General features: G+C 28.8%; 1 protein-coding gene across 1 annotated transcript; it reads right to left on the reverse strand.

Annotated features, from left to right (window-relative positions):
- Positions 1-888: 888 nt before the first annotated feature.
- LOC101219031 (transcriptional regulator SUPERMAN) lies at positions 889-2110 on the reverse strand. The gene has a single exon (XM_004149135.3). It carries the CDS (start codon positions 1993-1995, stop codon positions 1387-1389), a length of 609 nt encoding a protein of 202 aa, XP_004149183.1. The 5' UTR covers positions 1996-2110; the 3' UTR covers positions 889-1386.
- Positions 2111-11086: the final 8976 nt, after the last annotated feature.

Raw genomic sequence — 11086 nt, forward strand, 5'->3', positions numbered from 1 at the left:
AAAACTTAATTAATTTCATTTATTCATCGTATTGTTGTTGAAAAAATAATTATAATATTTAAACGGACATTAAAATTGAAGTCAAAATGAATGTTTAATGAAAAACAGGGATTACAAATGTAAATATATTGCAATTTAGAAGTGAAATTGAAAAAAAATCCTCAAGTCTCCATCATAAAATTAAACTATATAATATTTGAAAAACCTTATAAACTAAATTGATATCAAATGTAACTCAAGACTAAATGTGTAATAATTGAAAGTTTAGAAACAAATGAAAACCAGTCAAAATACCACCAATCAACAACAAATATTGGTTGACCTAGTGGTAAATAAAAGAGGATCTTTGTAAAAGACTAAAATATATCATGTGTTCAATCTATGCGTCACATAACTAAAATTTTATGTGTTCAATCTATGCTAGTCATTTAACTAAGATTTAATATTTTTTACGTTTTGAGTGTGATAATATTCATATTTTCACTCAAAATTAGTATCAACACATAAATTAAAGAGCAGAAAAGAGGCCAAAAATGGATGGGAGGATATGAAAATGAGTGACATTTCTTCTAGAATTTCCAACATCAGCACGCCCACCATAAATGCAATAATCATCGTACAAAATGTTTGTCTAATTTAATTACTTCAATTTTACAAAATCTATACAAAAATTGTTTACAATAATCATGTCAAGTAGGATCCTTGAGATGCAAAACAACTTTCCCCCTCATCTACTTTTAATTTTTCCAAGTATTCAATCTCAAGTTTTTAATTTCATGACAATATATTTCTAGTTTTTAATTTCATGACAATATATTTTTACACACATATATATTTCTAATTTTTTTTCATGAAAGAAATGTACACCCAAGTGGATATTCAATTTCATGAAGGAGAAAAAAAAAACTCTCGTACAAATTATTAAAAAAAATAACAATAATCTCATATTGGAACAACCCTTTCATAAGTATAGGGCTGAAAAATAATAATAGTAACATGAAGAAATTAAAATTGAAAATAAAACTTACATTATGCTGTGGTACAAAACAAATAGAGGGCGGTGGCGGCAGCAGCAGCAACCGGTCGGCCGGCACCGGAGGACGGCGGCCATATGCAATATCTCTCAATAAAAATTTTGTACTGCCTTTTACTTTATTTGAAAATCTTTATAGTGATGATGCACCTAATTCAAATAACGCTCTCTCTTCAAAAGTAAAATACAAATCCCCATGTCTATACACACAACAAAAATATATAGAGAGATTTATATCGATTTATATATAGATATATAGATATATATATATATATATATATATATAACTGCACACACAAAATGATATATCATAGGGAAAAACATTGAATTATATAATATTACTATTAATACTACTACCGATCATGTCCAAGTCGAAGCTCCAAATCGAGTTCTTCATCGCCGTCATCATCATCACCACCATTGCCATCTGATCTCTTGTCCCGACCATCACTCAAGGCAAGGGTAGGCGACGACTGCGAGGCGAGGCTCATATTGGTTGTCGTCCAATTTTGATCCTTGAAAGTATTCAAAACTTGAGGGTTGTTATGTACATATGAGAATTGATGATCGTGAGGTGGTGACGAGGTAGTAGTACCCAAGCACCAAGTGGAAGAAGTGGGGAAATAGGTTTGAAAAGATTGGTGATGAGATACTGTCGTCACTGCAGCAGTGGTTGTCAACATCGGGCGAAGTGTTGAAGAATGGTTGGTGAAGGGTTCAGGCTTAGAAGGAGTATTAGGCTTGTTTTTAACACGGTCTTTGCGGTGAATGTTCATGTGGCCACCTAGGGCTTGAGCCGTCGTGAACCCTCGTTTGCAAAATACGCACTCGTAGGAGCGTCCACTACCCATTTCGTTGTTGATTTGATCAGTGTCTTCGGTTGTTGGTTTTGAACTCTGGTCTTGGTCGGTAGTGGTAGTGGCAGCGATGGTGGTGGTTGTTGGAATATGGTCAGGGTCCATTGGGAATGATTTTGCTCATTCCCAGCATAGAGAGAAATGTTGAAAAGGGAGAGTTTTTTTGGTTGATGAATGCTACAGAGGAGAATAAAGTGATGAAGAAATATGAGAGACAAAGATAATACATTGGTTTTGTCTAAACCCCAAGATCTATATGAAGAACAAAATAAGAAAAGATTTGAGAGATTTTTATTTTATTTTATTTTAATTATATTTTTTTGGTTGTGTTGAGACAGCCATTACTTCGCCGGCTCTTGATGTATTCATCTTTTGGAGACAATATTATGTTTCTTTATTCTCTATTATTTTTCATTTCTTTGCTTTGTGTCTTCAACTACACATTCTTAATTCTATTTCTCTCTTCTCTCTTCTCTCTTCTCTAAAGTAAACTCCCTTTTTCAAATATTACTTCAACTTTTCTTTTACTTCTTCAATTTTTAAATATTTTTAATAACAAAATTTTGAATTCTATTCGTGATACAAGCTTACAAACTTTTACAAACTTTTATTACTGTTTATTAATGCTAATGTGATAGAAGCATATCTCTGTCTATCGATCTCACTGATTGAAGCATGTCAATGTCTATATTGATACAGTTTAAAATTTTGCTATATTTAATCAAATTTACTATTTTTTTGATATCTTATAATTAACTTTCTAAAAAAACTAAAATAACATAAAATAAAATCTTATAGTTGACCTATTAGACATATGAATCTGAAACGGATTAAGGGGTTTGTGAACAAAATTAAGGCCTTTTGTTTTGTTTTTATTCCCTCAAACTACAATAAATAATGAAAAAGTGAAAATTTTGACACCTATCATTTTAAGGAAAGTAGATCTTAATTACCATTTTGTTTTGTTCAGGTTAGCAAATAAAAAGAGAGTGAATTATAAATTTCTAAGTTCTAACGGTAAAATCATAATTTAACCTCTTAAAAACCACTATTAACATTGATTCACCACCTTCCTCATCATTCTTCCACATACAAAATTTTATGGATTCAAATAGGGATTTTTTTTTTCAAAAATATAACGTAGGGGATTGTGAAATAACAAAAAAATACTTGACAATTAATTGGTCACACACTCTTGAAAAACGATTTTATACTGAGTCTAAACGATACATTTGTACAAAATCTAGATGATCTTGTACCATTGTATTCAGTCTAAACAATCTTGTACTCTTATACCCAATCTAAACGATATTGTATCCTTGTATCCAATATAAATGAGTATCCAGTCTAAATGATTTTATTATGTTAACGTAAATGATGGTTTTCACTTAAAACACCTATAAGCAATAATTTTTTAAGGTATGTTTTAGTTATATATGTATAGAAGTTGAGTATAATATTGGGTCTAACCTTGCAACATGGCTTTATTGAAGTTATCGCAGCTATATTATAATGATCAAAGCTATCACAAGTAATTCTACTGTATTGTTTGACGGTATGTTTCCCATGTACTAAAAAAAAAAGTTAATTTTTTACTGTGCTTTTAATTAATTTCTCAAGTGACCATGAGGTTTGTTAGTGTTGGGTGAATTAGTATAAATATAAACCGTAAAAAGGGGGTGATCAAAAGCTGGTTTTTTTGGGGTTTATATTTGTGAGATGGATTATAGGTTTGTTTTCTTTTTAAATACTATAGTACCTATATTTAGTAAAAGTATCTATGTGTAATGGACTAACTTTGAGAATAATACCAATTATCATTTTACATTATCAATTAATTTTCCTTTGAAAATCAAATAGTGTGAAACATATAATTTGTATCCCTTAAATTTCTAATTTTTTTATAAATCAATTAAATTTATAGGTTCTTCATTTATAATGATTATATATCTAAAGTTCATCTTGTTAACAATTCTAATAGGAATTTCTCACTAACAGCTAAATTTGTAAGTCTTACTTTCGATTTTCTAAATTGAATATAATAGAGATGATACCAATTGACATGTTTGCCAAAGTTGAAATATTTAAATTTGACACAAATTTTGATGTATCATATAAACTTGTATATATGAATATAATTGTGGAGCAGAGAATTGAACCTGCGATGCCTATTAAACTCATTTTAATCAAATTACCATTTATATATTTCTTCATTATATTTCGATTTAAATTTTAATATTGGTCCCTAAACCTTGAATGTTATTCATATTTTGGTTCCTAAACTTTTAAAAGTGTTTGTTTTACTCTCTAAACTTTTTAAAAGAGCATATTTCTTCGTGACTAGGATGCCAAATAAGATAATCACTTTTAATAATGTAGGGTTTTAATTTTTAGTTAACGCTAAATGGTAAATTGATGTTTTATCGAAAAACTCAAAAAGTCAATGTCTTCTAGATTTTGGTCATCACCATTTTGGTGCGTTGTCATTCTACTTCACTTTATCAATTCATATGTTTGATATAATTCATTCACATAGTAATTTTTTAGTGCCTCAATATTAGGATATTTTGTGATTCATTGATGTGCTTTTTTTGTCTTCTTCCCAATTACTTCTTATTCCTTTTTTGGGTTGTATGATTTATTGTGGAAATATTTGTTTACAATTTCGTAGAGATTATTTTAAACTACGTATTGTACTTATTTTATTTTTCTAGTTTATTTACATTGTCGTGGATGTTAAACACCAAAATGTCAGTTCTATTTTTTTTTTTACCCAATGTCATTCTTCTCCTTGGCTTCAAAATTTCAATTAATAAATAAATGAATAAATAAAAGGTGGAGAGAGTCTAGATATAAGATTAAAGTTTTGAAGATGTTTTTTTTTTTTTTTTTTTAATTTAGGTTTATTTCATTAAAGAGTATTATTTATACTTGTATGTTGGACATAAAAGATTTATAGATAAATCACAAAGATTTCTTGGTTATATAGAATAAATCATAAACATTTATTGGTTATTTATCTATTTAATTAATAGGGTGAATCTAAAAGCTAATCATATTCAATATACAAACTCGCGTCATCATTCCGTTAAAGAATTAACGAAATTCTAACGACTAAAGTAAGTTTTTTTTAAAAGATTGAAAATTAAAATAGACACTTTTAAAAGTTCAAGTACCAAAATAGAACAAGACTCACAACTTAAGGACTAAAAATAGGAGTTGAACTTTATATTATTTACTAAACACTTTCATAAAATCGTAGAAATCGTAAGATTATGTATTTAATAGGACAATTTTTAAAAACATCAAAATAAATCAAAATATTTATAAGTTAGAGCAAAATTTTAGATTCTATGTTATATGTTGTAAATATTTGGTCAAATTTGCTATTTTTGACAATTCTTCTATTTAATACATATGCAATACATTCTTGGACAAGTTGGCTTCCGAAGTTAATATATTTACGTGAAGTGATGTTCGTAGAATTAAAATGGCGACTATATAAGAAAATGAACTAAAACATTTAGCAAAATGTCACGATCTATTTTTTTGGTAGATTATGATGGACTATTATCATGGTCTATCATATATAGTCCATTGTAATCTATTATAGATAAAATGTTTTACTATATTTATAGATAATTTTTTTAGCCGTTTTGAGCCTCAAGTAGTTTTTCTTTTTTAAAATAACATAAGATAAAAAATTTAAGAAAAATTAAGGAGAGATTAAAGAAAATAATATGGAGAGTAACTTGGTACGTACTTCTCATGTATTCTAGTTGAGCATTATATATGGTTTTACCAAATATTGAAATGATCATAAGGTATAAAATATAATGTGGGTCATATTATATAGAAAAAAATATAAATGTATAATTAGTATATAGATATAATGAAAAATGATTTTATGTATGGATTATACCCTCCACTTGCTTTGATTGTCAGCAAAGGGAAGATTCATCCTGTGAACTTCTTTCTCCTACCTATGTATCATACAAATGATTATGTGATCACCAACCATTTTCAAGTTTTATGTTAAAGCGTACTTCCATAGGATTTGAGTTTGATAAAGCAAAATTTTAGTTTATGTTTGTTCCAAAAATGTTTTCGAATCAAATAGTGCAAATTATATATAAGAAAAAACTTTTAATTTTCATATATGGAGATTTCCAATTTGAATTTTAAAATATAAAATTATATCAAATATACATTTAAATATTAAGTCATATCTACGTATAATTTTATGATTTATAAATATATTATCAAATTCATTGGGAATAACTATTCAAATTGGTAATCTAGTTTCAATATCATGCATGGAATATATATTCTATTGATTAACTTTTTTATTTTAAAATTTATGTTTTCAAATTATATACTAAACCAACCTTTAAATTCTTTATTATTCAATAATTTAAATGACATAGCTGGTAGCAAAACTTTCAGAAAAAAAGAAAGAACTTTGCCTTTATCTAGGGTTTCACTAACCATACTTTTCTCTTTTTGTTTTCTTGGTTTGTTTTTTCTTTTTTGAGAAAGCTATCCATACTTTTGTTGGAGATGTGTAGTATAATGTTGTATGTGTAATATACGTAAGGTATTTTGTACATTGCATATTCCATGTATTTGTGTATTTATTTTTAATTCGTTGATGTTAGCATATATTTCTGATTAAAAGTTACTTGTTCCAATCTCTTTTTTTTTATATGCTTTTAAATTTATAAAGAGATGTTTTCTTTTTTCGTTATATTGATATCTTAGTGCTCCATGAAAAAGCTCTACATGTAAATAAATAATATATATAGAGTTGCGTCTTTATGCACAAGCCTTTGATAAAAAAAAAAAAAGGAATAATATCTATAATTAGGAAATTAAGATTGTGTATAAATTTTTGTCCCCTCACAATCAAAATTGATCATATGATTGAATATTTTCCATTCATAACAATTCAGCAGTCTTCTTCAAAGAGTATTGACTATTGAGAAGCCTTTTTTTATCTGTTCAGTTCATGTGCATTATTGCATGCACATGTAATTATGTTGCTTATCCATTGTTGCATTGATATATTGCAGGCCAAGATCATATCTATAAAGTAATTTGATTGTGTTAGGTTATAATAATCTATATATTAATTAGCTTTTTTTTTTTCTTTTTTTTCTATTCACATGGGTGACATTGGAATTTTGTCACTATTAGAAACACACACAAAACTTTTAACATACACTTAACTAAAGTATTCCTAATTAAATTGTTTGTTTGCTCGCTTTGGTTTATTTATTGGGAAAAGAAAAATTAAAAATGTCAAACTAAGTCTTTAAAATATATTTTCTACTTGCAATTAAATAGATTAAGGAAGATAAAGAACATTGTTTAGATATTGTAAGAAAAACAATTACAAATTCTAAAACTATAAAACTAGTTCTTGTTCGTAAGATTTTGATATATAGTTTTTAGTTTTTGGAAATTAAGCTTGTATAATATCATTTCGAAATTTCTTACCAATAATATATTTGTTTGTAATAAACCATGTAAAAAATAAGGTTGCAGCTAGAAAAAGAAAGAGAAATCGACAAAACTAGCATCTTTTTTATTTTATATTTCAAAAGTAGCACTGTTTGAGAAAACTCGTAATTTTGTTTTTCTCGGGATTAATTTCGATCGAGATTGACCTCGAGATTCTTTCCAAATTTAAAAAATCTTTGAAGAATTTATCTAAGTTTTTGTCGATTGAGTGCATCATCGAGATTGAACTTTAATTTACACTAATTGGCCTAAAATGACACTACAATAATTTTGACAATTTTCGAAGGTGAGAACCTTGGAAAAAACATTTAATAGTCATCAGATATATGTTTTTTCGAAGGTTATTTCAACCTGAAATGTGTCGAAATAGATCCCGTCGAAAAAACCTAAAAAACTTTTTCGAAGGTTTACTAACCTTTGAAGATTACTAATTCTTGAAGGTTTATTAACCTTTGAAGATTAGTAATTGTCGAAGGTTTTACTAACCTTTGATAACGGTTAAATTATTCATCCAAAAATGTTTATTATCAAATGATTTTTTTCGAAGGTTTCATAAAAGAACATTTTCACGAATGTATAAATTCTTCAAAATTCTCTCACAAAACCTTTTAAATTTATACAAATCTCAAAATATTTTTACTAATCCATCTACCTAATGGTGAAATATTGAATTACAATGTATAAGAATAATCTACGACATCAAAATTACAATTTCAAAATGTTCTAAAACATCAAACTACAACACTTCATCAACTAGAGACATGTTTGCGCATCTCTGCCATCATAGTTTGGAATCAATCCTTGAAAAGGTTTTCTAATTCACTAATTCTATTATGAAGTGTTTGTACCTCAACTTTTCTTTGTCGTTCAGATTCTGAAGACGTATTTTAGACTCATTAAGGTCCCGCTCAAGATCGTGTACCTTAGTCGATGGTCCAAACAACTCACAAGGGGTAACGCTTATCCCATAACCACGAACACATCAATGTTTCTCCGGTCCAAATACTTGTATCAAAATATCATCCTCGTTCATGTCAAGAGTGTCATCAATCACTTGAGAAGCATAGGATTTAAGTTCCGACTACAAAACACAAATTCACATTTAATAATTCTATTGTAGAAAAGAATGGTTCAAATACGACAAAGAGAAGCCATGAAAACAAACTCAATTCAAAGTTGCTTGATTTTCCAAAATTCACAACAATTTTCCAAAATTATATCTTTAACTTAACTAGTTTATGCAGTGAAGATGGACAAATTTTTGTTGGGATTTATGTCCTAAAACTCATAGATTGTAAATATTATCAATTGACCGTTATTGATAAAGTGTTATTATTGTAATAATTGTTATTGATTAAATTATTAGTTGTCTTAATAACCTAAATCCAATAAACTAACATCCTAAGTTGTTTAATGAGTCTTGAACAGTATGTAGAGACATATAGAGATCAATATTCAAGATCAACTTTAAGGGTCTATAGTATAGGGATAAGGCTATGTACCTTATCTTAGTAACACTATGGATACGGTTCATTTTGTATTTGATACAAACGCAATGATCGAACGTGTTCGTGTAGTTGACATGCGAGTCAGGGTATCCTATGTAATGAGTTTGCATAAGACCAGACCGCGAAATAGTAACCACTAGATGTAACTCCCTTGACTAGTTAGGTTTCTATTTCACTGGGATGACCTAGGTAACTTAGTCTTAATCCTGAGTGTATTATAAACTCTTTTTTGCAAGAGATTGTCCTTTGATTTGTATGGGTGAGAGTGACCAAATCGCCGACTCATTAACCTTATCATTTCGGAGATAAGACCGAGTGGAGAGCTGGAAACATAAATACACAAGATGAAATTCACTCTTTCCCTACTTTAGGGTAAGTAGATGAGTATTCTCTTAAATGGTGTCTTCAGGTCTTGAATTACTCATTTTCCTATTCCAAGAAGGAAAATGAGTTATAAATATCTAGAAGAAAACAATTTTCTTTAAGGAATTGATCAAGAAAAAAAAGTCAAGGCTTTTGCTCTGTAAAAATAAAAGAGTTTCTCTCAACTACCTTTAAACTTTTTTTGATCCCAATTGGTTCCCACAAACCAATCTCATCCCATAGGATAAGAAAGTTTCCGATGAGTGGTGTCCCCAATTCGATAGTTTGTAGATTCAGAGACGTCAATGAAAGTAAGTTCACTGTATCTTTTATATAAAAAAACATACTTAGTTTTCATTTAGAATTTTGATTCAAAGTTTTGCCAATGTATTGGTATTTTGGGATTTCAAATTAAATTGAGTTATGGTTCTGTAGAATCTTCCGCTGCCATAGGGTTTTTATCCCTTCAATTTTCTGTTTCATTTATACTAAAGAAATATAAATTTTCTGGTGGAACCTAGCTAAGATCCACAAAATCAGTTTGGAAAGCCACAATACCAAAGAAATTTTCCTGCGGAACCTAGCTTATAGCAAGTTGAACATACACGTTATATGACAAGAAAGTTAGAGTTATGTTGTTGTTCCTGTTTTAATGTTTTATGTAATGTTCTATGGATTTTCCCTCTTCATTTATAACATCCAACCATGAGAATATCCCAAAAACACATCCAACCCTGAGAATATCCCAAAAACAGAAGAAAATAGTGAAAAACAATATGGTAATATGATAAGTTCAAGAAGATCAACCTAAGACTCAAAAAGAGGTAAATAAACTAAATAGGTAATGTAAAGTAAATACATAGCATATCCATCTCACATTGGGGACTTTGAGCCCCTACAGTTGAATAAGATTCCAAGTTATGATGAAAAACGTATCCAAATTCTTGCAAGGAAAGTGAAAGTTTTGCACAATCGGAGAATAGAATTCAAAATAGAATTAATGAAGATTGTTTGGTAGAATCATTAATTCAAGGAAGTTAACATGGAAATGAGAGATGAGATGAGAAAAAATTACTCCGAACACTCTTAGAGTTAAAACTTTAAGAGACGAAAGTCCTTACGGATGTAAGAATCTAACATCCAAATTTCCAAGTAATTTCAATCTAACTATCTTGAATTAATTGTTATTATCAATTTTAGAGGTTTTTTAAAAGGAAAAAGCACTTAACATCAATTACTTTTGGTAATTTTTTGCTATAAAACTTACAATTGAAAGTGTTGAGTTAGTTAGTTAGGTATAAAAGTTAAATTCTATAAAATTCTACCCAAACTACTTTACGAACACCTCTATAATTTCCAGCCATAAAATTTCAAAATAAAGTTCAAAATTTCATAAAATTGGTTAGAATCATCACAAGACTAACTCAGAAACAAATCATAAAAGGAAAAGGGAAAGAGAGAAAAAAAGACCAATATGAAAGCCAACATTTGGTCAACCATCACAACTCATCTTCAAACATTGGTAAAAGCATATGAGCATCGTGTTAGATTTATACCCAAAATCTGAATTGCATAATAAGAGCAGCAAACTTCCAGTGCCCAAAATCAAAATGTGCATCTTATTGAAAACACACACTCCTAGCTAGCTACCGATCTATCTACATAAGTAAGATATTTTTCTTTACATATTTTCTACAATCCTCGTCTCATCTCCTCCCCACCTTACACTTCAATGGTGCAAAACGAATCCAAGCACAATCTAAATCCTATCAACCAATAAGCCCATTGAAGAAGAATTTCCA

Source organism: Cucumis sativus, chromosome 3, assembly GCF_000004075.3.
Source record: "Cucumis sativus cultivar 9930 chromosome 3, Cucumber_9930_V3, whole genome shotgun sequence".
Taxonomy (NCBI): domain Eukaryota; kingdom Viridiplantae; phylum Streptophyta; class Magnoliopsida; order Cucurbitales; family Cucurbitaceae; genus Cucumis; species Cucumis sativus.

Coding starts and splice junctions, on each gene's coding strand:
- LOC101219031 (XM_004149135.3), bottom strand. CDS start 1,995: ATGGACCCTGACCATATTCCAACAACCACCACCATCGCTGCCACTACC.